General features: G+C 45.1%; 1 protein-coding gene across 4 annotated transcripts in view; it reads left to right on the top strand.

The window, feature by feature from the left end:
- The window catches only part of SMTN (smoothelin), a 781,408-nt gene extending 776,297 nt beyond the window's left edge, over window positions 1-5,111 (top strand). For 3 of the 4 annotated variants that reach the window (XM_069619347.1, XM_069619344.1, XM_069619345.1), the window contains one exon: window positions 1,326-5,111. In XM_069619347.1, coding sequence (XP_069475448.1) covers window positions 1,326-1,476 — 151 coding nt within the window. In that variant the 3' untranslated portion in view covers window positions 1,477-5,111. The remainder of the gene's footprint in view (window positions 1-1,325) is intronic. The other variant, XM_069619346.1, reaches the window with a different exon arrangement.
- The last annotated feature ends 19,304 nt before the right edge of the window (window positions 5,112-24,415 follow it).

Here is a 24,415-nt window from a genome sequence, read left to right as displayed (position 1 = left end):
TCCTTGGGGTGGACACTGGGGACCTTGTTTCTATGTGGCAGGAACCAATGTATATGTTCTTTGTGTGTCCTGGGAAATGGAGTGCCCCTCAACTATGAGCTATCATGCTAAGGTGTTCCTAAAGTCTTTGGGGGTTGTTCTGCGAAAGGGCAGACAGCTACTTCTACTTTACATCAAATGGTTCCTTTTTAGCCAGTTGGCCATGTGGGCTTCCCTTCACAAAGCACAATTATCTTGACACTTTTGCTGACTTGGGGATCCTTCCTCCATCCTCTGGCTACAGCTAATCTTTGGTAATGTTCTTTCTGATATGATATTCCTCCCACAAGTTCCTCCGCGACCCTCCTACCTACACCTCTGAAAGATTGTTTGGTCATTTTTTCATGGTAATCTTCTTGACGCGACAGTTCTTCTGTTCATCGGCATCTGTGCATTTGGGGAAAAGGTACGAGATCACGTGACTCTTTATATCACCAAGGATGACCGTAGAGCCCCTATTCACCCCATGACGGGTGGACGCAGAGCTCCAGGATGCCACCTAGTGGCTGTGAGTGAAAGATGAGGGACCTCTGGGAGGAATACTGTATCCCTCAGAAAGAACATTACTTAAGCTAAGGAACTTCTTCTTTGGGATCCAGCTTTGTGGCTCGAGAGCAATTTCTGTACCAATGCGGATATCTCCAAATTAACATATTTGAAAGTTAAGAACATTATGCAAAACAAAAAAACACAATGTTCTGCAAAGCGCCCCACTTTAGGCGGAAAGCATTCCATACGAAAGGCCGCGTATCAGTGATTCTTAGCATCTGCATTCTTGTATAGTTTCTAAGAATTGTATTATTTGCCTCACTAGTAAACCTGAAAATCATCTAAGCCAATGCAAATTCGAATGAAACAACTCGAAGCATGATTTCTAACATGTATGCTACTGTGCTCTTGTTATCCGGCTGTTTCTCTCTTGTCATGCATCTCCTGGCCTTGAGTGTCGTTGGGGGTTTCCCCAATCTGTCTGTCTCTCTTCTTGGATATCTAAGCTTTTTGTTTCTTCCAGGAGCCAAGTTGTTCTTTTATCCATACAGTTGTCAGTCAGCAGCTTCAGTCGTCATACAGGTGTTGCCCAGCTGTTATCTGTGTGTATAAGATGTAGCATAGCTCTCTCTTCGAATGCATGTATTGTATTAGTTTTGCTTTTTTGGAGGTTTCCCAGGCACATCCATTTGCTTCCACACAGGTGTTTGACTCACTGTGTCTATTTTCCTATTTGCAAGTGATGTCCACCCCATTTCATGCAAGTGTCACCAGGCTTTCTGTCTGTCTCTTTGCAGGGTGCTTGTAGACTGCGTACCTCTGGTGGAGGTGGAAGATATGATGATTATGGGAAAGAAACCTGATTCAAAGTGCGTCTTCACATATGTCCAGTCTCTTTACAACCATCTTCGCCGGTACGAGTTAAGCTTAAGGAAAAAAGAATTCTGAAATCTAGCACCTTCCACAAGTGTTGAGATCACTCACTGTATCTGGAAGCTAGATTGCCACGGAATTGTGTATCCAACCTCACACCACACGCGTGCAATCATTTAGCCACTCGGCTTGTCAGCTCCACAGAAGAATGGCCAGGATTTGGTTGTTTGAGATGGCGACTCGTCGGATACATTCATGGGCACCTTGCGAGTGTGCGGACACGGCATCTGAACTCAGGAGTCAGAGTAAGCTAGTGAAACCGGTGATCACGCCACCTCACCAGAGACTGAACACCCACTTAGGCAGCTGATAACATGCACTGCTTTCTGATGCATACCTACAAGCCGAAAATCGAAATCCTGCTTCGTCATTGGTGCCCGACTACCCAAGCTGGTTTAGCATCCACAGCCTCCAGGGCAACCAGCCCGGACACAGCATCCAAGCCGATTCGTGCATCCCAGTTGGATCCTCTGCTGCCTATCAATGGACATTGCTTCATCTAGTTTGGACTCTCCCAGGCATGTTATACTGGCTCAATTCCTCACTGCCTGCTCCGTTATACGCCTGGACGCTGCTTTGTTTTTATTGATGAAACTGTGAGATGTGTTTTTTGTATGCGCTATGTGAATCTGTGAGCACTTTGCCTGCCTTCTATTTGTTTTTTCCAAAAGTGTTCTTGTGGTCAGCTGTTTTTTTTATAGAGGTGAAGAAGAGGTGTGTGGTTAATTGAAAATAAGCAAAAGGTCACAGCTGTTCGAATGGAGACCTCAAACATGCTCACCTCAACTTGTGCCATACCATATATAATGTTTGGAAGCCAGTGGGGGCAGGTTCTCATAACCTAGCAGCTGGTAATTGAAGTTAACCAGTACTGCTTACCTTGCAGGGCATTTTCTTGTATAAAACTGATGCTATGGCAACAGAACAAAGTTAACAGAGGACATGGTGTGTGTATTTTTTTTAAATGTTTTATTTTTTTTTACTTTGCACACGCCAGTAACCCTCAGCCCTGAAAATCCCGAAACATGTGCCCAAACGTTTTATGAATCCCAAAGAAAAGGTCATGGAGAAAAATCCTAGTTTTTGTTTTTAAAAATGAATGCGATTTTAATATTTTTTAAACTTATGAACTCTTGATATTCAAGCCTAACCCGCATCACTTTGATGTCATCCTAGTTGTTGGATCCCTGTTCCCATTATTTTTTTCCCTTTCAGGTTTTTTATTTTGCGGTAGACGCATGATCGCCCAACCAGCACGGTGCTTAAGTGGAAGGTGACAGCCTTGAACTAGAAGATCAAAGAGCACATGGTTTGTCCACCCCTACAGAGCGGTATGGTGCACGATGATCCAAAGCATTCAATAAGAGTCAATGCCATCTAGGTATGACATCTGAGTAATGTGGCAGTGAGGTTCTTTATTTGAAATGTGTGGTTATTCTTCCTGGTCTCCCTCGTTTTTAATGTCTTGACCTATGAATCCATACTTGTATCTTCAGAGCTTGATATATTTTCGTTTTATGTTGATTTAATTGTATTTGCGTTTTCTATCAGAGGGCTTCAGGTATCTTCTTTGTCTTTTTCTGGTTCTGTTACACTTTCCTTCTCTCTTGGTTCCGGTCTCCAAATGTCCCTGCCCGGGAATACTGTGCTCGGGATCATGGCGTTTGGGGTCCCGGTGCGAATGTCCATTTTATTTTTGTATTTTGCTGTTTTTATTTAAAGAGATTTTAAATGAAAAAGGAGGATCAACTAGTCCCTTGAATGTATGGTTTCATACTGGACAGTCATGTCCCTTTTGGGTATGCAGTGATGTCCGCGCCCTTGGGATTTCGAAGTATGATTGCGCGTTCATACAAGCCCCCCAATTTTTAGAATCAGATGTGCAAAGTCAGGCAAGAGTTTTGTAGGTAGTTCACAAACGTCATATGCAGTTGTACAAAGATATTATGAAGCGTACTGGGATTTAAGTGGGCGGGGGGGAGGGGTTGCTGTTGTGTGATATCCCAGAGTTGGCAGGCTGTGTGAAGGTTTTATCCCTTGTTTGTTGGAATCTGGAGTGTTTGACGTTTAGAAGGTTTCTGAAGAGTGTAGGACAGCAGTCTATGCTAGCACGGTGTCTCTTTATAAGAGTACACTGTCACGCAAGCTACTTGGAGAGATGGTTGTGCACGGCCAAGTAAAGTGGCCTGGAAGTTGGAGTCAGGAATGTTTTCATGTGATGTGTGTCATATTTTCCTTTTTGTGGCGTACGTTCTGCCGTCCGATATAGCTCTAAAATGTGCTTGCCATTTAATATGCCTGGGGGAGTTGAAATCATAAATCTACTTTCTTAGTCTGGACATAACTGAGTAAGCACCCATCCTTTTAGTCCAGTAAAGTTTTCATCAGCACATGGTGCTATCAAATTAGTAGTAAATTTGAACGCTGATGACCTCTGGAATAGTAACAATCATCAGATCATTGTGCCCTTGTTATGGCGTCCTGAGCTGGCAACACAATCTGTTTAAAAGCTTGCAAGTAATATGATAATGGCCCTTTCTGGAGACTTCGCTCGTAAATCCTCGTTAATTCTTTGGGAGTGTGAGGTGTGCCCCAAACTCCTCTCTGGTGTTGACCCTCAGAGCGTTGGGGAAAGTTGCCTTTCCCCATTTGATCTGTTTTCGGATCATATACCAGTCTTCTCGTAGACTCTCTTATTGTGTTAATCAACATAGTTTCTGTTTTTCTTTTAAAAAAGTAATAATTTTTAGCTTAGACACTATCTGCTAGTAAAGTATACAGAACTAAGGAGAGTTTTTCCAAATAACTTATTTGGCTAGTATTGGAATGCAGCTGGTTCATAAGCCGGCTGGAAGAAAAACATGCGCGGTCTTGCTGTAGACGGGTGCCACTCCAAGTTCTGGCTGGGCTAGGCTACTCGCAGTCTAAGCGACTATATGTCTTTAAAAGCTAATCGGTTGTTTATCCATGGCATACGTGTCCTGATTCCTTGAGACAAACATACCGGTTTTATAAAATCCTGCTCTGCATGTCTTGCTCCACTCTTTATCGCTGTAGTCCAGTGGGACATTGGGGGAAAGAGAAGACCAGGGAGATGTTACCAAGGTGCTGTTTGAGGGCACCATTTTCTACACGAGGCGGTTGATGTTTTCTCTCGAGGTAGATGGTAAATGGAAGTGGTTTATGCATACTTGATGATAGTCCTTAGTGCAGTTTTGGAGACCTGCCTTGGCCATGTTCTCATGTATTTTCTTCGTTTTCTCCCTTCACCATTACTGTCTGACCAGCATATCCCGATACAGAGATGAGCCTTTTCCGAGGTCTAACCCTTTGTGTTCTAATGTGGGCGCCTGACTGTGCCATGATAATAAAGGAGTGATTGATAAAAGCTGCCCTTCATGGAGGCCACGGATCTCCACCTCTACCCCTTTTTCATCTAATGTCGTTTCCTTCACCCTTTCTGTAACTGGTCCTTCGTAGATTGAACTTATTCTGCATTACTTCTGTCCCCAAACTCCTCTTTCGAACAGTGGCACTCTGGGACTTGAGCACTTTGCACACACAAAGCAAAGCAGCACTTTGTACGTTTTATACACCATCTTCAGAGTGTTTTTAATTATAAAAACAATAAATATATGCCAGAAAAATGAGCTGCGGACTCTGTGTTCTTCATTTGCGTGTTAAAAATGATATTGTTAAGCTATTCAGAGAAGTCTTTCGGCCCGCACAGAGACCAAGTAGAGCATGTCCGTCTGATATGATGGAAGGGTTTGGGGTTTGGTCTGTACAGAAATGGGATAAAGTGGTGACCAGTTACAGAGGCAAACATGGCCTTATTTATCAAGAGGAGAGTCTGAGGGACCGAGTGAAACAGACAACATGGGAATTGAAGCAGCAGGATTTAGAGAGCTCACAGAAGCACAATCTACTGAATGAAGAAGCAAGGGAACAGAAGCAAGAATAAGAGTACAGCAACAGAAGGAGGGGATTAGCATGTCTTTGTTTTTGCTTGACATACCACACAGCAGTGTTTGAGGGCATTTTTCTAATGCTATACTTACCTTCCTCTCAAGTCGCTGCTTGTGCAAAGTGAGCTTGCAAAACTTTCAACATTTCCTGGAAGGTGCATTTACAGCTCCAGGACACTTCACAGCATCATGGTGTTGGAATTTACTGTGTCCATCCGCGTGTGTGTGTGTGTGTGTGTGTGTGTGTCCATACATGTGCATCCCTCTTGTGGAATCAGCTGTGTTTTATCCTTCATCAATTCTTTGGGTTTCTGGCCTATACCAGAAAGTCTTTTAAAACCCACATGGTAAACGGGACTCAGTCGGCTCATTTTCAACTTCCTTTGGTAGGGAAGGTCACATTTTATATTCCCCCCAGACCTGTTTCGTTGTGCAGCACTGGGCTTGGTTTTGTCACACATGGATGGAGGTAATGCTATTTTGACCAGAGTCACTGAATGTGATTTGCTAATTCTGTGGTCATCTCTATCTACTGCAACTCACCTAGTAGCTGGGAAATAAAAATTCTGATCAGCTTTAATTTGTCTTTGCTGAATTACACGGGCCTCCTTTGGAAGGGAGGATACATTTTAAATTGGGCTATATAGCATGCAAATATCTGTTCTAAATAATCCTTTATATTTTGCAAATAAATTTAAAAAATAGCTGGTGGTCTTTCTCTTTGAAAATCCAATCAAACGTCGCCTTGAAGTCCACAAGTTTCCAAAACGGAGACATCCAACCTAGCACTATAAGTTGTCCCATGATCCTGGAATTCTTTCCCATTGGATATTTCGTTATCCCCCTCCTTACTGATTTTTTGTGAAACATTAAAACCATTGTGATTCCTTAGGTTTCTGTTGAATTGTTCAATTTGCGGACTACTTTCCACAACAGTTTTTATCTACTTCCTGTTTTTTGAAATATGTTTGGAAGGGCAAAGATTGCAGGAAGCAGATGCTGGATCTTCATCGGCATGGACTAGAGTTAGTGGAGCTGTTCTCGGTCCCTTATGCAGGAGCGCAAGCCCCTATAGCAGCAATGCTGCAACCAGAGCCAGCAGATGCAGAATTAGATACTCTTCCCTATCACTGGTGATTATGTAACGGATGCCAAAGCTCTGAACACAGTCTACACGGTCATTCAGGCCTGGATGGCTCATCATGGGCTCTGCCTTAATGATAAAAAAACAGAGCTAATCATCCTTGGCTCCCATTCTAAACTCTCCCAAATACAACTCCTTTTAATATTGACAGGAATGACATCAAAGTCACCAACGTCACGAAAACTCTGGGAATATATCTCGACTCCACCTAATCCCTCAACAGACAAACCAATGCAGTTGTTTCAGCCTCATCTTATACTTGTAAACTGATCACAGCCTGTCGCCCATTTCTGACATCTGCCAACTGTCTGATTCTAGCCAGAACCCTCATCATGTCTAAAATCGACTATTGCAATGCCCTCTACCTAGGCACTAGTCAAAAAAACCTCGACAAACTCCAGGTTACGCAGAATAATGCCATAAGGGCCGCGCTTAACATACCCAGGCGCTCTCATATCTCCAATACTAGACGCAATTTGCACTGGCTACCTATCTCTCCTCGCACATCCCTCAAAACACTTGTGCTTACCCACAAGGCCCAGAACAACGCAGCCCCTGCTTACTTGTCCACTTGCTTCACACAACACACTGCAGCCAGACCTCTGAGATCTGCCCAGGCACACACACTGGCGATCCCCAACTTCAAACTGCGGACAGCTGGTGGTGCTAGTTTTCCTGTCCTTGCAGCGAAGCTCTGGAACTCACTTCGTAATGCTTTGAGAAACATGCCTTATTGCTACTCCTTTAAAGCTAAAACCAAACAGTGGCTACATGAACAAGATGCCTGAGCCCCTACACTACACTCTTACAGCTAACCCTACGGGACTCTGCTCATAGACTGACCTGACCTCATACTGAGACTTGCCTGAACTCTTGTATATTTGTTTAATCATATATTGTATGTATTTATTTGCCGGTACTGTACTTATCACGTTTCTTCTCCGGCTTTTAATCGTATATTGTATGTATTTATTTGCCGGTACTGTACTTATCACGTTTCTTCTCCGGCTTTTATTCTACCTTGAACATGTTGTAAAAAAAATTGTTTCTCTATGTAATTTGCTCTCTTGCATCTATGCTGTAACTTGTAATTGCTTCTAAACATGCGCCCAGAAGCCCTCGCACAAGGTGTGCACTATAAATAAACAAAATACAAATACAAAATAGATATTTCATAGAAGTGAAAATGATCACTCGAAAATTGAATCCTCTTCTCTGCACATTCTTGTTCAGATTAAAAAAGGCAGCACCAACGAAATCCATTGCTGTGCTCCAAGTAGAGCAGAAAATACCTTTCCCCTGTGAGGCTTTAGTCAGTCAATAGAGACAATTCTTTTACAGTTTTTCTGCATCTTTTGCTCTAGTCTCTGCTGGTCCTTCAGTGCTCCACACCAAGAGGCATAGGGCTAAGACTGTGTTTGGATTTCTCCTGCCACCAGTGCCACACTTCACCCTGACCACTTTGCCACTGGCTATTGATGTTCAAAGGCACCTGCTGAGACCCCTCTTGTGCAAGACAGGTCATAATGGGGAAGCCTGTGTGGGAGACACCAGGCAGGGCCACAGTTTTGGGCCAGGGAATGAACAGACCCCGTTGAGATGTGCGTTGTGTATTTGATTGGGACCCCAGACGCCCTCTGAGGTCCCTCCTGCACCTGCTCTTTTTGGCATCCAGTCTGACACTAACCCCAGTGCTGTTCTTGATGCCTCGTGTGGGAGCTACGTCTTCTGGATACTTTCATTTGACAGATTCCTAATCTTTAAAATGGCCCCAGGCGCAAACTGCAAATGGAAATATTCACACAGCAACCCTCCTGCCACAGAAGGGACCCGCAAATAGATTTCTCCTGCCAGTATCTTCTCTTGTTCAGAGCTTCTATTTAAAGCACACCGCGTTAAGTAAAATACAAATTGAAGAGGTTCTGTTTTCAAGAAGTAGAAAATAACTGGTGTTCGAGGTAGTTCTGTGTGCCCATGAACTGGAGTGTTTTGCAACCTTAGCTTGACCTTGCCTAGGAACTTTCTTAACAGGCAAAAGTTGAAGGAAGTGATTTTGGCCAACATGCTCAATGCCCTCTGGGACGGGCACTGCTTTGTGTCGCTGGACCTACAGGATATGCATTGCCACATATACATTTATAAACAATGGGTCAGCCCCGATTTATTTGATTACGGGGCCTCACTCAAAAACAGGGCTAATATTTTTACAAAAAACACAAGCGAGTGTAAGGCTACCCCACCCTCTGTTGTGCAAGTGAGATAACCTATCTCTGGCAGAGTGCAGTTGTGGAAAACAAATACTGCATTTGACCTCTATTCTTTTATACAGTACTTTTATTCAAACAGAAAACATAGTCTAAATCATTTGTGGCATTCAATGCAGCGATGAAAGCAATTTCTGCTTCCTTGAACATATCACAAATTGGCACAAAATACAGATTTCAAGCACAAAATTAATAACTTTATTGTGACAAATCAATACAATTAGAAGACAAATTCAAATACATAACAATTTCTCTGCTCATTAAAGTGTTTTGTGCCATAGTAATACATACATCGAAGTGCAAAAAATTATGGGGATAGTGTATTAAAGTGCTGAGTGTACAGTACAACAAGGAGTATATATTTTTGGGAACTTATTCTATTTTTGCAGGTGGGAATGGGAAAGTAGATAGACCTAACTTGTAACAGGATACCAGGAAGCCAAAGAGGGCTAGTTATCACATCAGAGAAACTCGTCCCAGTACCTATGACGGAAACTGGACGGAAACTGGGAAAACCAAGTTGATGAAGTTCAACTGTGTCCATGTGATAAAGAGAAGCCTAGAAATCCCAAAGAGTGAGAGAAACAGAATAGCATTACCCTGGGAAACGGGGAAAGTAAACCGTTTTGCAAGACCTAAAATCTATAGAAGTACATAGAGGGAGACAACTATGAACTAAAGACCAGAGAGGTTCCTAGAATAAATGTTGTACAAGAGAATCTATATGAGGAAAGCTGAATGATAATTATCCGGGAAAAGAAAATCCTAGAAGAGAAGGCATTAGAACAGAATGTTTAAAACATTGTAACCCAGAACGAAAGATACAAACAAGGGGAAAGAAAAAGCCCACTAAAGAGGATAGAATGCCTATCAGTCCCATAAGGGAATTACAGGAGCTAATACAAAGGATAACAAGAGACTATTTGAAAATGTTATGATAACCAGGACTCTAAAAGAAGTGAAGGTGTAAAAGCACAACCATTAGAAGAAGGGAGTCATTCTCCTGAACTTAGTTGATTAAACAAGTGGTATGGTTAGATAGGTTAGTTTTGGACAGGTGACAAATTCCCTTGGACATTAACTCACAACTGACGAACACCTTGGGAGGTAAAGTAGGTAGGGAGCACCCTGTAGCGATAGGGAAAGATAGGCCTTATTCTTATTTCTTTAATAAAGGCATGGTAAACATGTCCTCAGAGTGTCTGCATCCTTCCGATTTGCCACACCTTTTTTTTTTTTTTTTTATACCTTGACTGCAGTTGACCTGATGATGGATGGATGTCTCCCACCTTGGCTTGGGAGCCCATCTGTCTGACCTATTGGTCAAAGGTTTTTGGTAATATTAAGAGCAAGATCACCACATCAACCTATTGTAGCTGAGGGCCACAAGCCTTCCCATTGTGCTTTTACTTTCTCCATCTGTTCAGAGAAAGTTCTTGAACACCACTTCTGCGATACAATACCGTAGCAAGATGGACAGTGTGGTATGTCTCCCTCTATGCACTAGGACATATTGATTTTATTTTGGACTCTGTAGGGCGCATGTACTCTTGCTAGGTGGGTCAGTAGGCAACCGCCTATAAATAGAAGTAGCACCAGATGGTGGTAAAGTGCACCTTTACGATTTTGAGACTGCATTAAGTTTATCTCTTGACCTCCAGCTAGAACTGTAAGTGTACCCTGGTCTGCTCAACTGAGTTCTCATCAGAAGGTGTCACGGCGCCGGCTTACCTGCGGTGCCATCTTTTCTCCTTGCTGATGCTAGTCCTGATGGTAGATAGGGTGGGAGAGTCAAGTCCCCACACAGATGACGCGGCATACGGCGGTGCAGTGACACCGGACATGGGGGCTGCCATGTTTCCTGCATAATGCAGGTGCGGGTGTTCAGCAGCACAGTTCAATGTATGGGCATGGTGTGGGCCATGGCCCATTGCAACCTGAACACAGTGCAGGAGCCTCCGTGTGAGGCCTGGCAACTACAAGAAGGGCCCAGGAGCTCCACCAAGTGCATCATAATTCGTCCTGCTCTGTGGAGGTGATGCTGACTTGGTTGGCTGCTCCTGTGGTGCCTCGTTATCTGTTCCTGGTGGATCACTTGTGAGACTCTCTGTCCTTCTGCTGCACCCTTCTCTGGCCTGGCTCCCCTCTGAGGACTGTTACCTAATCTGGCTCCTCCAGCTATTATCTCCTTAGGACCTTACTCTGCCTGCTGCCTTTTCTTGTACCTGGACCTACCCTTTTGCTACAATCTCTTGCCTACCCTCCTTGGAGCCTTTCTCCAGCTTCTGGGCCATCCACATTCAATGTTTGCACTGCCTGACAGCACGTCAATACGTGGATGGCCCCTTCTCGTGGTGTTGGGAGGTACCTACCTTTTGCTAGCATCTTTTTTCTCTCTGACTGGTAACTAGGAGTGGTTTTCCCTTCCTCCTTCCCTTTTCCCGGGGCTGGACCGGACGCCAGCATCATTGAGCTACACTGGATCACCAGTAGACCCGGATAAAAGGTACGCAGGAACAACAGGGGGTGCATCTTAACAGATGGTCTCTTGTGGATAGATTTGTGATTTGGCATTTTGATCTGGCGTATGCCTTCCCTTCTGTACCACAGAATCTTCCTCGTATTGTAATTGAGACGGTTCAAAATGGCCATGATACTTATGGCTTCAGATTGGCAAGGATATGTTGTTCTGAACTCCTCGACCTGCCTATTTATCTTTTGTGTAGGATCTCCTCTCAGGAGGGGATTTCGGTCATATACAGTGGGTCAGGTCCTTCACCTAAATTTGGACAACCTGATTGTTCATGCTTGGCTATTGAGAGGCTGTGGTATCACAATAGGGACTTCTATGAATATGCTCTTGATGTGAAGTTGTCGCACCATGGTCCTGGGACTACAACAATTTGTGTGTAGGTGGGAAAAGATTTGCAGTTGGTGTTGTGCTTACTCTTGTGTCCAGGGCTGCTGTTTTGGGGTTTTGTCACAGATGGCTTCAGGAATTCAAGGATTTGGTTAGGGAGATCAAATATTTTGTCAGATTTCACAACTTGTCTGATGATGGTCAAGACTAGGGGAGTCACTGGCCTATCCCTCACCCTCCTGTGGTCTACCTTCACCCTAGCCCAGGCTTCCTTACTCCCCATCCAGTTGTAAGGCAAGACTAGTGTTAGGTAACCCTGATCCTCTGGTTCCATCCTGCAATTCAAACAAGGGCCTAAAGACCACAGCCTTCTCTATCTTACTAGTTCTAGGATTTTTCTAAGGAGTCCCTACTCTGATGATGTTAGAAAGTATAAGGTGTGCCTTCTCTCCCTCTCCTTACTCACCCACCCTCTGTTCTCACCCCACTCTTGCCCTTCTCTCTCTCTCCTACTCCATCTATTCCCTTCTCTCTCCTCTCCGGTCTCACCTTTCTCCCTCTAAGTCTTTTTCTCCCCCCTCTCTGCATTGAACTACTCCCTTCACCCTCGCCTTCTTTCTCTTTCTCGCTCTCTAGTCCTTCTCACTTTCGTCCCCACACATGCACACACAAACCCTCGCTCCCCCTCTCTTATTACTCCCTCCCATCTCGTTTTTGCTCTCTCTCTCTCTGGTCTTTCCCACTCTCCTCCTGGAGTTTCCTCTCTCTCACTTTCAACTATTACACCCTCTATCTCACTCTCCTCCCTTCTCCCTCACCCTGCTCCATTCGATTCTCGGACCTCCCCCTGTCTTCACTCTTTAATGCTCACTTCCACTTTCTGTACTAATCTCGTATTTTAATCTCTCTTCACACTCTGCTCTCACTGTCTCCCAAACCCTCTCGTTATCTCTCTTCTGTTGCTTATTTTAGCACCCACTCACAACAACCACTTTGCTCTCTCTCTTGGTACCTCTCGCTCTCCTCCACACACACACACACACACACACTCACTCACTCTCCATTTGTATTCATTTCCAATATCTCCAATGATAAAGATTGCCCACGCTGACAGCTCAGGAAGTATCATTCTATTAAAGACAAGGCGGCTAGCATTATGCTTTAGCTTTCTTTATTGCTGCAATATCAGCACTTCAACACAAACTTTAAAACTTAACATTTGTGTTTTTTCCCATACTTTTGAGAAAAATCCCAATCAGTGAGATTTAAAGTTCCAAGCTAAAATAAGAGTCTAAATCCTATGAACTACGAGCCCCATGGTCCTCTGGGGTCTGTTAGTCCTGACCTCTCCTCCACCTATCAGAGCCTGGACTAGTGTATAACAACCTATCACACCAGGTCCCTTCCTCTTTCTTTGCTCTCCATGTCCTCGCACTGAACTTGAACTGTCCTTTGCCAACCAATAATCCTTTCGAACGGAACTGGGAACTGCATTTTCGAAGTTGAAACTGGACAACTTGCAACTCGATCTTCCCGTCACCCACCATGGCATGTATTCAGGCTGTCTTCTGGTCGTCTCCTGCGAGAAATGAAGAAGAACTTATGAGGGTGGGAATGAGAAAAAGCGGAGCACTAAATGCATTACATGTAAAGTCAAGATTTGTCATTCTGGGTGGGATATAATGCTTGCCTCCCTGTCTTTAATAGAATGAAGACTTCCTTAGCTGTCAGCGTGGGCAATCTTTATTCTATGACAAGACAAGAGGCTCGCAATATGCTTGTTCAAAGCTTGCTACCACCCTATTTGCTATATCTGATACAGGCTTGAAATAAAATGTCTTAAAGATCGACTCAGAGGACCAATCTGCTGACTTCATTGTGTCTTGAAGAGACACTCCTGCAGTAAAGGCTCTAGAAGCCATCGTGCCACTAGCTGAATGAGCGCCAGAAACGGATGTCTATCCCTGCCCACTGCATTAGTTCTCTCACCCATCTAGCAATTGTCGCTGCTGCCACAGCATGATAGGGCTTCCTATGCGCTATAAGCAATTGGGTCACCCCTCGCGGTCTAAACTGCGCTGTTGCCTCCTCATAATCCTTAATGCATTGCGCTACGCACAGTTTCTTATTTTCTGTAAAGTAAGGGTATGAAATAACTCGCAAATCTGTCTTCGTTCGTTTAGCAATGGTAAAAGCAACTCCCTCTGGGTAGAAGATCTTTCAATCTATTTCCAGCGCCTTTATGTCAGACACTCTTCGGCATGACGTAAGACATAATAACATCCCCAGTTTGCTTGATAACTGCGAACAGGAAAGATCCTCGTTCTCCGGCCACCTAAGGAAAAGACAAAAGACTTCTCTGATATCCCACAACACTGCGTACTTGGGTTCTCACGGCTTTTTAAGCTTCATCCCTCTAAGCAGCCGCAGGACCGTAGGGTGTTCTCCTATCGAACTCCCCTCTTCTTTGTCATGTCCTGCTGAAATTGCAGACCTGTATACCCCCACCGTTCTAAAGGCGCAGCCTTCTTGGAATCTAGATGCTAGGAAGCTAAAGACCTGTAATACAGGGGCTGAAACGTGATCCAAAGTATGTTCTGAACACCATTGAGCCCAACCGTTCCATGCAACGCTATAGCTCCTAATGGCGGAAGGCGCCCAGGAATCTCTGATATAGTCTGCACTGAGTTACAAAATTCCTGGCAACTCCCATCTTCTCCTGGCTATCAACTGCAGCGTGCCTGCTGTTATCAACGGGTGTGTCTGGCCGGACGTTCTGAAAAGAAGGTCCCATCGATGCAGAACTATCCTCGTAAAATCCGAAGAAAGTTCCATCACTACCGGAAACCAGGCTTGGGACTTCCAGAAGGGTAGAACCATCACAATCTCCGCCTCTTCTCTCCAGACCTTCACCAGCGCTCTCGTGATCGTGATGAATGGCGGGAAGGCATAATGAAGAGCTTCGTTCCACGGTTGCAGAAAGGCTTCTGTCAGCTGCACCCGGGCCTATCCTCCAAGTGAAGTACTTCTATGTTTGGGCGTTCAGTCTGGACACAAATAGATCTATGTCTATGGGACCCCATAGCGCCTGTAATCTTTTGAACACTTGTGGATGTAGTTTCCAATCGCTGGAGTCTACAAGATAGCGTGAGTTCCAGTCTGCTTCATTGTTCAGAGTCCCCGGAAGGTACTCTGCTGTCAATGCAATTTCGTTCTGGAGGCAATAATGCCAGAAATCTTTTGCCAACTCCGCTAGCATCTTGGACCTTGTCCCACCTAGCTTGTTTATATATCGTACAGCTGAGATTTTGTCTATTTTGAGCAGCATGCAACATTTTATCCTGTCTTCTGTGAAAGCGCACACTGCAAAAGAACCTGCTAACAGTTCGAGACAGTTTATGTGCAGATGCTTGCACCTGGCTCCCCAACCTGATCTGCTTGCATCCGACTCTATGACCAGGTCTGTAACGTCTCTGAATATAGCTCAGCCGTTCCGAGCTTCCATATTCTGCAGCCACCAGTGCAGTTCTGTGAGGGCTTTGTGATCCAGTTATCTGTGTAACCTACACCTCCCTGCAGGTGCCTGATCTTGAGCCGTTGACGGGCTCGATAGTGGAGCGGGCCAGGAAATATTGCTTGAATGGAGGCTGCTCGCAGACCCACTACTCTGGCGAGATTCCTGAGGGAAATAGCTCTCTTCGCTATCACTGCTCTGATCTCCTTCTTTATGGCTCTCACCTTGTGCCCTGGGAGCTCAATGGTTGCTTTGTTAGTATCTATTGTGAAATCTAGGAATTCTAATCTCTGAACTGGTAACAGCTGAGACTTGTCTAAATTCACTAGGAAACCGAGTGAGGACAGTAGTGTAACATTCCACTGCACGTTCTTGGTGAGTGTTGCTTTGTCTGGCCCTAGCACAAGGATGTTGTCTAGGTATATAATCTGTACGCCTCTTTCCCTTATGGCTGCTGCCACGGGTTCCATCAGTTTGGTGAAAGCCCAATGCGCGGATGTTAGGCCGAACGGAAGACATGTGAAGCGCCATATCTCCTTGTTCCACCGGAAGCGCAGGTACTTCGGAAATGCTGTCGCTATCGGAACTGTCAAATACGCATCTTTGAGATCCAATCGTGCTAGCCAATCTCCCGTACGAAGGAGGTCTCAGAGCAGATGGATGCCTTCCATTTTGAAATGATTGTAAACCAGCCACTCGTTCAAGCTCTTCAAGTGTGTGACTGGTCTTATTTTGTCCCCCCTTTGAATCAGGAACATGTTGCTGAGGATTCCCGGTCCTCTCTGGCAATCGCGCTCTGTTGCGTTTTTGTCCACTAGTTTCTGTAGTTCACTCTGTGCCATGCGTATGGGATGAGGTTCTGCACTTTGAATGGGATCTCCTATATACTCTAACCACAGTCCTACCACTGCTTGGAGTACCCATGCATCACGCGACAAGGCTTGCCACTCACTTAAAAACTGGAGAGTCCTCCCACCTACTCGCATGAACGCTGTACTCACTGGGCTGCCGGTAGGACACTCTCGACCTGCAACCTCTGGGGAATCTCGTTCTGGTCGGGAAGAAGGTGTCCTGCTGCTTCCCATCCCAGTATTGGGCGCGCCGGCACATGGGGTCTGCGCTGGAAGTTGTAGCGACCGGACACGCAGCCCCTGTGGTGTCCGGTCCCGTTAAAAACTCATCCAGAAAAAAATCTTTCTTATCAAGCTTTGGGCTTTCTCCAATCCATAGTACGTACCCATGAACTGGGACATCTCGTTTGCAAATGCTTCTCCAAATAACAGCCCTTTGGAACCATCCCCTGCCTCGTAAGAGGCCAGGTCACTCAATTTACTGTCTATCTTCAATAGGACACCTCTACTCCTCTCCGTAGAGAGGACACAGTTGGCGTTATCGAGACGCACAGCCCGGTGGGCCCAGTTACCCAGTGCAAGGGTATCCACCAGTGTTCCTGTGCCTCTTGCTTTTTCCGCCAAGTGCATGATCTTGGCCAATGGCCATGCTATATCAAGAAGCTTGTCTTGACATCCTCTCCAGGCGCGGTCGACACCTTTTCTGTTGTACGCGCTGCCTTTGTCACGAAGGTGACCTTTTAGGGTTGAGGTCCGGTGTCTCTGCCAGTTTTCCTGGCAACTCTGGCCTCGAGCATCATTCTGATCTCATCTGAGACCGTACCTCTCTATCTAGAGGCTTCCTAATATGTTGTGCCATGTACAACACCACTCTGGGTGATGGCGCCCACTCCGAAGACTTAGGGTGCTGAATGGCTTCAGGATCGAACATGTCTGTGGTGTTGTCCACATTTTGGGGGTCGACGCTCTCCTTGGTGTGTTTACAGGCGTCTTCCTCTCCCCCCACCCTTCATTATCGGGCGAGTAGCCCTCATCGTGGTCCGCTGAATTATCCACCCTTGGGGTAAGGGGTCTGTCCTGACATGCTACCTTCTTGCCAGGAAGGCTCTTAAAAGACTTGCGACATGATCGTCTTGTCCTTGGGGAACAGTACCTTCCCTTTCCACACTGCTCGGGGTGGTCAAAGAGTTCTTGCTCTGCTGAGCTGCTTTACACCCCTTTCTCTAAACCCCTTTTTGGGGGTGTCCAGCTGACGTTTCCTCCTCAGGGCTGTCTGCCTGTCTCTTCCTGGCTGCCAGCTGCTCTTGCTGCTTAGCTATTATTGCCTCCAATATTTCCAGCCTTTGAGCTATAGGCTGCACCCCTTGTGAGACTGCCTGCGTCCGGGAGTCTCTGAGTACTTTTTTGAAACTTAGGGATAACTGTGTATCCTGTTGAGCGGGGTCCTCTTCCCACCCCTCTTTGCTCCACTCTGGTGTAGTGGATGGTGTTCCTCTGGGGGGCTTTGTAATGGGCCATGATCCTTGCGTTGGCAAAGCCAACCTGTGGGAAGTCAGGTGAGAGGATGGCCTGACAGTGTAATCTCTTGTCAATAACGCTCTGAAGCAATCAGCTAGAGCGAGTGTGTTACACCAGTCTCTTTCCCTGTATCATTCGTTTTATTATTATTATTTATTTTTTACGTTGTCTGGAGGCTTTAAGTGGTCTCCGCTCGTGTTCGTATCTAAAACCAGTTTGCAAGTGTTGGAGAACTCCCAGGGGATGATGGGAAGCCTGAGAGGCCACCGCTCCTCCGGGTCCTATAGACCGCTGTGTTCACCGGCGCGTCTGACGGTCTAAAGCAGGAGCGGGGCCGGCCGCCTGAAGCTCCGGCCCCAGCTCCTGCACAATATGTACACTGAGCTCCGAAATAAATGTGACTCCCGCTCGGTAACCGCTGCGTCCAACTCTGCGTTTCGGCGGGAACATTTGCCAAAATTCCTGACACACGGTCACGTTTCAAGGTAACTCCCCAGTCGCAAATTAATACCACTTTGCCTTATTAAGCAAACGCGCTCGCTTTATACATGCACTTCTTCAAATATTATGACGCATTTAATGAAGTGTACTTATCTCAGTAGAGGCAGCAAAAAGAAAGAGGAAGGGACCTGGTGTGATAGGTTCTTATACACTAGTCCAGGCTCTGTTAGGTGGAGGAGAGGTCAGGACTACCAGACCCCAGATGTCCATGGGGCTCCTAGTTCATAGGATTTAGACTGCGATTTTAGCTTGGAACTTTACACCTCTCTGATTTGGATTTTTCTCAAAAGTATGGAAAAACCCACAAATTTTAAGTTTTAAAGTTCATGTGTTGAAGTGCTGATATGGCAGCAATAAAGAAAGTTAAAGCATAATGTCAGCCTCCTGTCTTGTCATAGGATTCTAAAGCACTCCACTCCAACACCCCTCCCCTCCGCCTGGTATAACAATCCAATATCCCTCCTCCAGAACTCACTTGAACACACTTCATCCATGCTTGTGAGCGCAGGTCTTTTATACCTGTTCTCAATTTCACTGACTCTTCCCCCTACACATTGGTCCTTAATAATATCTGACTGCTTGGTCCAATCTATTCCAGGGTTGGCCCACAGTTTTAAAAGCCCCACTTGGGCCATCACCTTTTCGTTCTTGGAGCTTTTCCAGCCCTGGGAAGTGTTCCTGCTGTGTCAGAGGAGCAAGCCTAATGTTACACACCCCAGTTTTCTCTCGCATTGTTTGCCACCACCACTGCTGCTGATTAACTGGATTCTGGACCCTGGTGTCCTGTGAGACATGTGAAAACTCCTGCCAGACACGAGGCTGGAAGGCATGCTGTGGCAGACAGTGCTACTAACCTTTACAGAACGGCAGGCACATTCGGGAGGTTCGGAAATTTCCAACATGACGCCAAATCCCCTCCTCTGCCTCTGTGGTAGGATTGGCTATGGCATGCACCCTTGTAGGCTGCATACCCCAGGTTGGGGGGCGCTCCATGCCAACCTCTTAACAGGCTCATGCCCCTGACCCTGTCACAGTGGTCTTAACAAAGCCACTTTTAAGGGCTATTTAGTGCATAAATCCATGGTTGAGGTTACCCTGATGAAGGCTTCTTATTTGTTACAAAGTAACTGAAGGTCTTGGTTAACTCCTTCTTTCTGAATCCTTTTGTTGGCTTGACACACAAACCTGGCATTTGCCTTCATGATTGTGGCGTGTCTGCTTTAAGAGAAGGGTGATTATTTAAGTCAACACGGGGTGCTAATAAAAAGGGTGTCACACAAAGCACAGAGCTAGTGCACTAACGGAGCCCAGTTGACCCACATCTTGTTTCCATGTTATGATTTATTGGCAGGGGGCCCCACGTGATCCTGCGAGTGCCCATAGAATCACAATATTGTATTTATTTATTACACGCCGCAGGCATCGGGTACACACCAAACATAGAACCCACAACACTTAACAACAATGTACAGGACGTATCAAGGGGCAATTCGGTTTCATTTGAACAGGATTGTCTTCAAACATTTGCGAAAGGTGGCGAGACACCTCTCCTTCCGCAAATCCACAAGAAGACTGTTCCTGGCAATTGCTGCTTGCACTGGAATGGAACGTCCATTCCCCCTTGCTCTTTTAGCGGTTGGGCATACAAGCCGGAGTGCGTCACTAAATCTGGTAAGTCTACCGAATGGTTGTAGAATAAGATTTTCTTTAAGGTATGAAGGTGCAGACCCAAACAGACATTTATGCCTCAGGGTGGCTATTTTGAAAAGAATCCTAGATGCCACTGGTAGTTCTTTTCTAGATTCAGTAATGTGCTCTCTCCTAGGTATGTTCTTGATAATGCGTACTGCATCATTTTGTAACGTTTGGAGTTTCCTAATGCAACTCATGTTGGCACCTCTAAGGAAGCCATGGTATCAAACAGTAAGACAGACACAAGTGATCACAGTGCAAAGGTATTTAATGAGCTTCAACTGGGTTTGCAAAATGCCTATCTAATCCTAAATCTAAAGATGGGAGCAAGCTACGACCATCAAATAATAATGCAGTCCTAGTGGTTTCTTGTCAAAATAAAAGGTACTAATAAACATATTGCCAAATCTTACTTCTAAATACAAATAGTGTGGGAAACAATGTTATGCAAAATAAAAGTGTTCAAGAATTTATATGTCAGGATATTCACGCCATTGGCCTCCCTTCCCCACATTTTCAGCACAGGACAAGGCAGCACACTCGAGTTTAGCACAGTCGCTGGCTTCTCTAGCACGAGGATGCAGTTCAAATCTTAGTATCAGGGCCTTCTATGTCAAAGTCTCTTTGCCATTCAAAGTGTCTTACTTCAGAGGGCCTGATGCAACAAACCAATATTCAAAACTTTCTTTATCCATAGGATTCTAATGCAACTTCTTGGTGATTTTTGATTCACCCTGTGTCCCCTCCGCGGGCTTAGACCCACCTTAACCCAAAGCCTTCAATTGATCTCCCTCTGTCAGGCTTGCATCAAATCCATGTCTTTTTTAAAACTTTCTCTACTTCATCGAAATCGAAGACTTTCGACTGTGCAGAGGTTTGACTTGATCCGTAGCAGGACCTCTTCGATTCACATTTATTCAATTGATCTCCCTCTGTCGGGCTCAGATAAACTATCTACTTTTATCACTTCTCAGCTGCGTACCTTTTAAAGACCCTCGAATGAGCACCCATGTGGTGCCGTCCACTCTGTCAAAGGTATTGTACCTTGCTTTAAAGTTCAATCACTCATCAGAAGTTTAAATTAATTTGCGTCTCTTATCACATGCATTTTTATCAATGTTCGTTCCAGCGCTCATTATACAATGTTGCTGCTTGCAACCTTGGCTTCAACACAGACCGGTCTTGTATCAGTCTCCCCAACTCACCGGCTGTGTTGCTTTTACTGAAGTGGCTTTGTTGTTGGAGCCAAGGACAGTACCACAGTGGCTGCAGATTCTCCCACCTTGATTACTGATGCGGGAGGGCCCCGAGTACCTCCGACACACACAATGCAGGATTTGTTAGCCTTGTTTCTTGGTTTTACGCTTTCTCTTGAGGTTTTGTGAAAGTAACGGTTCCTTGTCGAAGAGGCCAAGAGAACTTCACTCCTTGCGACCCCCTTCTGTTTTGCCGTCTTTCTCCTCTCGTTAAACTGCCATCTTGGAACTGCTGTTTCCTTGTGTGCTTTGCCTCGCTCAGAGTGTGCTCTCGTGCTCCGCCTTTTATCCGTGTGGGCAAGTGTAATGGAAGTCAGGTGTGAGTGCTTGTCGATAATTGCCTGACATCGCCTGTCCATAGTATTGGAACATGTAAGGTGCACGGCTCGGGTGTCAGTCTGTTTTCCCTTAGAACAGGCTGTCAGTGAGAAAGTATTTGTGTTATAAAAGGGGGGGGGGCAGAGTTCATAAATATCCTACTGGGTACGATGGGGGTAAAGGTGTTACAGGGAAGAGGATACTGTGTCTCACCATCCGGTGTCCCACTCCCCAAAGACCCCTCACCCAGGTGATCCTCCTGCATTTGTTCACCCCCAGGAACTGGATCCAAAAGCGATGGCCGTGTCCTGGCCACCTGGATGACAGAACCCCAGGGACTAGCGGGTGAGGCACCTTCTGGTTTCTCACACACCACCCAAGAGTGCATTGAAATAGTCTAATCTGGGCATAATGGTTGCCCTCACCAAGACTTCACAGTTCTTGTTTGTTACATATGGTTTTGTCAGTCTTAGTAATGTAAGGTAATCTAAGATGATACTGGGATTTTTTTTGTTACCATGCTGTCAACGTGAGCATTGGAGAGGAAGATTACACCCAGTATCTTAACTTTATCTTGTACTTCTATACAATGACTGCCTATGGAAGAATTCAGTAAACGTGGGTCACGTTTTTCCCTAGCTTGTGGATACCCAAATATCAGAAGCTCTGTCTTCGTGCTATTGAGGCAGAGCCAGTTGGCTGTCATCCAATCCTTCACAATTTTATAGATGCTTTGAAATGTTCTTGTGTCCTTAGCCTGACAGTATTGAGCCTCCCTTCCAGGCGAGAAGATCTGCAACCACTGCCAGCTTGACTGGACGGGATGCTGACATGCAGGAAGGTCCGGGTACCAGATTTGCCTCCGCCACGCTGGCGCAGCGAGGATCATCCGGCACCGGCACAGTCTGAGTTGACTGATGACTCGTAGTAGCAGCGGCAACGGAGGGAACGTTACAGGAACAGGCCTTCCCAAGGGAAGGATAATGCATCCGCCCTGCTCGAAACCTGCTGGCAAACCTCCGGCACTTGGTGTTCGTCGCTGCCACAAACCGATCGATCGAGACTGCCCCACTTGAGGATGAGGTTGTCCACTTGATTGTGTCGAAGTTCCCACTCATGGCAAGAGCGTAGCTCCCTGCCGAGGGAGTCGGCGACAGTATTCAGCTTTATGAATAGCTGCGTGTCATCGGCATAATATGTGTACGTAGGCCCTATCTCAAAAATGTCACACAAAGGGCATATATAGACATTAAAAAGAGCCGGGGACAGACATGCGCCTTTAGGTACTCCACATGCAGGTTCTTTATAAGTGGACCATGCCTGACCTCAACATCATCTTGATTTCCTATTGGAAAGGAAGGACTCTATCCAGCCGATGGCCCCCTGCGAGCAATGTCCTGTGGTTGATAATGTGCTCAGGAGCGAGCACCATCAGCAGCCCTGTATTGCTTCTGTCTATAATGTCCAACAATTGTATTTGCAAATCCAGTAAGGCACTCTCCGTCCCGTGGTTGGATCTAAATCCAGACTATCTGGAATGTAAAATGTTAGCATAATCCAGATGCTCCTGAAAATGTATAGTGGCTACCCTATCCACGATCTTTAAAATAAAGGGGATGTTTGTGATGGGCTTAAGCTGTTTGCATTCTTAGGCTCCTGTCTGACTTTCTTTAACAAAGGAGTAACCACCACATTCTTGATATCGGGAATCATTTTATGGGTGAAGGTAGCATTAGTGAAGCGCACAAGAAATGGAGAAAAAGATTTAATATTATTCAGAATAATCTTGGCGGAAATTGTGTCTCTCGAACAGGATGTGGGATGCATTTTTTTTCTTAATATCTTTTCCTTATCTAACACATTGATGGTAGAAACATCAGAAAACCCTCTGCTCTAGAAGTAGTGCTAGTCTCTGATGGCACACCAGGAACCAAATCCAAGGCATTCGTAGCATATTCCAGTGTATTTCTACCTGCAAAGGCTTGCTGGATTTGTATACAGTCCTCGTTTTGTATAGGTATATGGATCCAGTTGCGAATGTGACTTCTCCAATTTTTTCAAAAAGCTTTTTTATATTATTTTCAGAGTTTTCAATTTACCCATTAAAACGAGTTTTTCTGTTTCGCATATTCCTAATTTGTAAAAAAAAATGTCAAGACTTTTCCAGGTCACTCTATTTTTCTCAGTTTTGTTCTTCACCCAGATACGGTCTGTCCTTTTATCCTGTTTAAGCTTGATTAACTCGGGAGTGAACCAGTTATGATGGTTCGATCTATCCCTAACCATCTTAATCTTCATAGGGACTACCCTATCCAACATTTATTCCAAATATCTTCCAGAATTTGCAGCAAGGATGTGCGCGAGATCTAAGTCCATGGTATTTTCCATGAGGCTATGCATACGTTTATCTAGGTCTTTCTGCCGTACTTTAAGTTCAAACTGGTACTTTTCTTGAGCAAATTAATTCTTACGGTCAGTTTCCCCAGCAGTTGGAAAACTGACAAAGAAGTGGTCAGACCACACACAGGGTTTCGTAACAGTGGGGCTAATATGCATGTTCCTAGAAGTAACCCAATCAAGGGTATTACCTTTGATATGGGTTGGTTCATTATTATAGATGACCACACGGATAACTTTAAGGAGTTGTTCCAGCAACAAAGATTCCTTATCTACAGAGTTTCCACTCCACCTATTAAGGTCCCCAATCAGAAGCGTAGAACAATTAGGTTTATTCATCCCAGCCAAAATGCCAACAATTTCCGCATTACAATGTGGCATGTCGTTGGTTGGGTGGTAGACTAATATAATGTTGGTACAGTTTATAGGTGAGGAAGACATTTTTAGATGCAGGATCTCACACCCTACACAAACAATAGGTGATCTAAATATAATTGTCGGGAGTATAGTCATGAATATCAATCGTGTATTTTCCCAATGAAGAAGTGTTTACTAAAGCTATTTTAATGGTTCGTGTATCTTGTGTGATATGATAAAGGTGGGGTAATCCGACCTCCATGTGTATTTTTCGGGTCGTGTTATTTCTAATCTTATTGCAGGCATTTAGGCAT

Source organism: Ambystoma mexicanum, chromosome 10 (genome assembly GCF_040938575.1).
Source record: "Ambystoma mexicanum isolate Mex_15411 chromosome 10, UKY_AmexF1_1, whole genome shotgun sequence".
Classification (NCBI taxonomy): domain Eukaryota; kingdom Metazoa; phylum Chordata; class Amphibia; order Caudata; family Ambystomatidae; genus Ambystoma; species Ambystoma mexicanum.
The sequence above is the reverse complement of the archived record's forward strand: the minus strand, read 5'-3'. Positions and strand labels throughout refer to the sequence as shown.